Here is a 5622-nt window from a genome sequence, read left to right as displayed (position 1 = left end):
TCCCTCACGCTCCTCCAGGAAGGGGCGTGCCCTGCCCCTGTGGGAACCGGCCCCGCCTCCCTTACTCTCCTCCAGGAAGGGGGTGCCCTGTCCCTAAGCTGACCCAGCGAGCCAGCACTTGTGAGCAGTGCCTTCTGAATCACACTCACTTAAACGGGAATGCGGCTGCCCTGGGCTGCGCCTCCTTCTCTCACCCCGAAAGGTAGTGGCCTCCACCTTCCTAGCGGCTCATGGATATCATCCTGTACATTTTAGCCACAGAAGAGGCTCTGGGAAGGCATGGGGCGTGGTGCTTGGGCACAGTGTGGACAGGTGAAGGTGAGGGGAGGAGGAAGGGAGCGTATCACCATCCCCACAAGGTCACGGGTTCCCGGCAGCAGGCCAGAGGGGACCTCCATGATGGTCACGTCTGCCAGGTGAGGCGGAAAAGGGAACAGAGGCGGGGCACAGCCCACCTGGAGGAGGCACCAAGAGGCTGGGTCAGGGTGCGCGGTGGGGAAGGACACGTACCGCAGGGAGGACGTTCTCGTTGTGGTCCCACCTGACCAGGTGACAGTGAGGTCCAGACTGCTCCAGGACCTCCTGCGGGGCCACCTGAGCTTTCTGGGACAATGGGGAAACGCACCCTGTGCCCGCCATTCTACTTGGTAGAATACCAAGAACACCACTTGGTCAACTCTGACAGGACACACACTTTGCACACCCCAAAACCACTGCGAGTCCTTTGGAAGTGAGGGTGGTGAATTACAGTTGGATTTTGTTTTTTGAAAGCTCTGCCTTACCCGAGCCAGAAGTGTAAAGCCCGCATCAGTCAAATGGGAACACCGAGCAGCCTCCAAAATCCTGGGATGCGAAGCGCACGGGAGGAAAAGGTAGTGACTGGTTAACAAGAGAAAACAAACTTTGTGATGCACACTCTTGACTTTCTTCTGCTGACACACCTCCGCTTCTGAAACAGTCCTGAGGACTGCTGTCCCCCGCCCAGATGAGGGGAAGGAGGCTTAAGGAGACACGTGGCCTGCTCTACGGCCCAAAGTTCCAGCCCAAACTTGGGAGTGAACCCAACAATCTTTCCACAAAACCAGGACATTGTTGCTGCTGTTGTTTTTAAGCATTATTCCAATATTTGTTGAATGTTTTGTAAGTAGGCTCGAGCCCAACGCAGGACTCAAACTCACAACCCTGAGATCAAGACCTAAGCCAAGATTAAGAGTCAGACACCTAACCAACTAAGCCCCCCGGGCGCCCCCATCTAATATTTGTTGACTTTTAAACACAATTAAAATCAACTTTTACTGAACAAAATCGTCTTGATATATACTGAATTTAATGAAATTCCCAGTTACCATAAAGGCAATTTTAAAACTTTGCAGCCAGTGAAAAAACATGAGTTAATTCTCAATGCCCATGCTTAACAGGGACAGAGGGATAAATAACACTCTGAAGTGAAATACTCCCTTTATAGCAGTAATTCTGACCACCTTCTGACAAGTTTTGATCATCCACATTCCCTCCCCTATTCAAAAATATCAAAATTCCCCAGAATCATCCCTAATGAAGAGACAACAGACAGTCCTTAGGAGATGGGAAACTGGCCGAAACAGGGGAAATGGATCAGTTTCACCGACAAGTAAACAAGGAAAGAAGTATCCTTTTTCCACCTCTTGCACAGGGGTTAAGATGGCCGGTTCTGAGGTCAAAGTTTCAAGTTCAAACTCTTTTACTTCCTACTCATCGCGTGACTCAGTATATTATGTGATTTTCCTGGAGCCCTGGTTTCCCCTCTGCCAGACAAGTGGGAATAGCAGTGCATGTCTCCTAGAGATGTGGGGAGGATCGAATGCGGTAACGATACGGGAGTTCAACTGACGTTAGCGTTAGCATTTTGCTGCCATTATTAAAGTTTTAAGATTCGGGGCGCCTGGGTGGCTCAGTCGGTTGAGCGGCCGACTTCGGCTCAGGTCATGATCTCGCGGTCTGTGAGTTCGAGCCCCGCGTCGGGCTCTGTGCTGACGGCTCAGAGCCTGGAGCCTGTTTCAGATTCTGTGTCTCCCTCTCTCTCTGACCCTCCCCCGTTCATGCTCTGTCTCTCTCTGTCTCAAAAATAAATAAACGTTAAAAAAAGAATTACAAAAAAAAGTTTTAAGATCCACAGTACTTCTGGAGGATCAGAAAACCAATCGTTTTTGTTAAAACAAGACCTCCTTCCGCTAGGGAAGATGACAGATAAAGCGACTGTGATCTCCCCCCACTTCTGTGCATTTAGTGACTGGTTTGGAGGAGAATCTGGTAACGTCTGGATGTGAGGCTATCGCGGTGACACCGTCAGGGCGCTCTGACGTCAGCGGCCGTGACAGGATGGGGCAAATCAGGCGGGCACACGGGTGAAGTCCGTCAAGAAGTTGCAGTTCAGACTCCGGGGCGGCGGCCGGCTTCGCGCCCTCCCGTCCGTCCCTAAGCGAACCGGGTTACGCTCCGTCCCGCCCCAACCCGGGTGATGAAAGCCGCCGCGGGGGGGGGGGGGGGGCCTCCGGCCGCGGGCTCCGAGCTGCGAAGCCAAAGCGCGGCGCACTCACTGGAGTCGCGGGCAGTTGAGAGCCAGGGCCGTGAGGGAGGCGTCCGTGAGGTGGCTGCAGCCGGAGAGGCACAGGGCCTGCAGCCGATGGCAGCCGCGGCATATCTGCACGACTCCTTCGTCCGTCACGCGCTGCGGAAAACCAGAACAGGAAGGGGCGTCAGAAGGCACCGGCGATGCCGGAAGGAGGGCAGCAAAACGCGATCTAGCGCCGGCCGGCGGGTCTGGGCTGCCAGTTACTAGCATTTCACCCTAACGATTTAAACGAAACAAGGTGAGGGGCGCCCGGGGGGGGGGGGGGGGCTCAGTCGGTCGGGCGGCCGACTTCGGCTCAGGTCGTGACCTCGCGGTCCGTGGGTTCGAGCCCCGCGGCGGGCTCCGTGCTGACGGCTCGGAGCCCGGAGCCCGTTTCAGGTTCTGTGTCTCCCTCTCTCTCTCTGCCTCTCCCCCGCTCATGCTCTGTCTCTGTCTGTCTCTGTCAAAAATAAATAAACATTAAAAAACGAAGAACATGCTTAAAAAAAATAAAGAATAAATAACTACGTACATACATACATAAAACAAGGTGACGCACAGGGTGGACAAGTGTTTGTCACCTCCGCACAGCTTCAACACACCTGAGTGCTACTGACAGGGAGTGAAACTTTAAAATTCCGTTTTCCTCCCCGGCATTGATTTGATTTTGTTTTTTTCAGGAAAAGTTCATAAACTCGTGTTAAAAATCACATTGGATAAAGAGCTCGTAGGAATTGCCCGGTTAAGTGACAGAACAATTTTTGGTTGAATTTCTACAGATTAATGCTTTAAATATCTACCGTCTAAATCATATATGTATATATTTATAACATGCCCCCAAATGTTTTAGAAAATAGCAAATGGCAGAAGTCACTAAAAGATTGACAAGTTGCTCGCACGTTGACACTGCACGTGAAGTCACCTGTCAGTGCTCTCCTAACACAATTCAGGGTCTGAACACTGAACAGCGCCCGTCAGGTCGTTATTTGTCCGGAAGGCGGTTTCTCTTGTATCTGCCACCATCAAGGATTCCAAAGACTCATATGATTCGTTCGCTAAGTAGCGCGCGCAACGAATTTCTCTTACTCTTCTCAAAACTCATGCTCCCCTTGAGACACCCGCAGGACGCAGCACGCGGCCTCTTCAAGGGTCAACAGTGACAATGGCAGTGAGGAAGCAACAGGCGCGTCTCGCACGCTAACGCTATGACGGAAGTGACACCTTGATCTCGCATTTATCCTTTATCTTTCAACGCACCGTCACATCTGTCATTTCATTTCATCCACTGAGATGTGACGACCGTCATCCTCCCCATTTTAGAAGTTAAGAGAACAAAACAAAACACTGAGACCTTACCAGGGATTCCTTCAGGTTCGTGACTGGTTCACGGAATTCCTGGTATCTTACAACAGACCAAGACCCCAGTTGTAGGGGAAACGTCAGCGGCTCTGGATGGGTCATTTCGCTTCGACTGTCATTCTTTCATCTTGTGGCAAAGCGACGGATCGCGCGAGGACACAGACTGGGAAACGAGGGTGTGCTGACCCCCCCCCCCCCCCCCCCCCCCCCCCCCCGCCTGGGTGCCTAGAGGCGGGGCCCGCAGCAGACCCCGGGGGAGGGCGCCCCCAGGGAAGCGCGTCACTTACCGAGCAGGACTGTAGGTTGAGGCTCACGAGCTCGTGGCAGTAATTCTGAATGTGCTTCAGGGCTTCGTCTTCTAACTGAGCGGACACAGAAAACAGAAGAGGAGGGAACGGGCTGCGGGCGCGGCGGAGAACCAGGAGGGACCAGCAGCAGCTCTCCGGTGAGGGGGCCCCCGCCGTGTGTCGCCGGCCCCTCGGTACCTGCGTGCAGCCCCTCAGGAGCAGGGCTTTCAGGCCGCGACAACCTCGCACCAGCGCCTCGATGCCGTCCTTCGTGATCTGGTCACACCACGACAGGTTCAGGTATTCCAGGTTTCGGCAGCCCTCACTGGGGGAACGAGAGGCGACGCGACGCGTGGGCAACCCGTCCCACGGAGAGATTACCGAGCGTGAGCTCGGTAAATCACAAGCCACTCGGGGAGAGAAAATGGCTCTGACCCGAGTCTCCTATTTCTTGTTCCAATGGGACCGCCAGGTTTCAGACGGGGCGCCCCGGGGGCTCAGTCAGTTCAGCGTCCGACTTTGGCCTTTGGCTCAGGTCATGATCTCATGGTCGGTGAGTTTGAGCCCCATGTCGGGCTCTGTGCTGATGGCTCGGGGCCTGGAGCCCGCTTCGGATTCTGTGTCTCCCTCTCTCCCTCTGCCCCTCCCAACTAGCACTGTCTCTCCCTCTCTCTCTCAAAAATAAACATTTGAAAAATTAAAAAAAAAAAAAGATAGATGGAAAGGTTTAGACACACCAGGATGCTCCTAGGTTAGGGTGTTTCTCCAGGCAGCGGGCACGCTTACCTGATCCCCTTCAAGGAGCTGTTTGTAATAGACACACAGGAAGTCAGATCCAGATGTTTCAGCTTGGAACAGAATCGGCTAAGGCTATAACACGTGCTGGAAAAGAGCAGACACACTAAAGACATTTTCAACCATGTTTCTCTCCCCTCACTCTCCGCATGGTCAATTAGCCACCGAACTAACCCTCGTTACTTACCTGTCAGTGATTTTGGTGCAACCGTTGAGGTTTAAATGTTCAATGTTGCGGCAGTTCTGTGCGAAGGTCCTAAAAAGAGAAAACATTTAAAAACTCCCTGGACAGCCACTAGAGGGCGCGGGTCACCATTCACATTTAGAACAGTGCTCCTCGAGCTAAAAATTTTGTTTTATTGTGCAAAGAGCATTTAACATGAGACTTACTCTCCACAAATTTTAAGAGTACAATATATTATGGCCGACTTTAGGTACCGGTGCTCCGCAGACTTTAATGTGCACGTGAAACAGCTGGGGTTCTTCCCACAGTGCAGATTCAACGGTACTGCTAAGCAAACTGCTGAACGGTCTGTGTTTTTTTCTTCCTTCCTTCCTTCCTTCCTTCCTTCCTTCCTTCCTTCCTTCCTT

General features: G+C 52.7%; 1 protein-coding gene across 4 annotated transcripts in view; it reads right to left on the bottom strand.

The window, feature by feature from the left end:
- The window catches only part of FBXL2 (F-box and leucine rich repeat protein 2), a 132074-nt gene that overhangs the window by 48367 nt on the left and 78085 nt on the right, over window positions 1-5622 (bottom strand). For 3 of the 4 annotated variants that reach the window (XR_007457435.1, XM_049629084.1, XM_049629081.1), the window contains exons 6-11: window positions 5219-5287; window positions 5023-5118; window positions 4435-4561; window positions 4237-4311; window positions 2577-2707; window positions 783-879 (exon numbers count right to left, since the gene is read on the bottom strand). Coding sequence is in view for 3 of the 4 variants with exons in the window: in XM_049629084.1 (XP_049485041.1) it covers window positions 783-879; window positions 2577-2707; window positions 4237-4311; window positions 4435-4561; window positions 5023-5118; window positions 5219-5287 (595 nt within the window). In the remaining variant the exon portion in view is untranslated. The remainder of the gene's footprint in view (window positions 1-782; window positions 880-2576; window positions 2708-4236; window positions 4312-4434; window positions 4562-5022; window positions 5119-5218; window positions 5288-5622) is intronic. The other variant, XM_049629082.1, reaches the window with a different exon arrangement.

Source organism: Panthera uncia, chromosome C2, assembly GCF_023721935.1.
Source record: "Panthera uncia isolate 11264 chromosome C2, Puncia_PCG_1.0, whole genome shotgun sequence".
Taxonomy (NCBI): Eukaryota; Metazoa; Chordata; class Mammalia; order Carnivora; family Felidae; genus Panthera; species Panthera uncia.
This window is presented reverse-complemented; position numbering and strand designations above follow the sequence as displayed.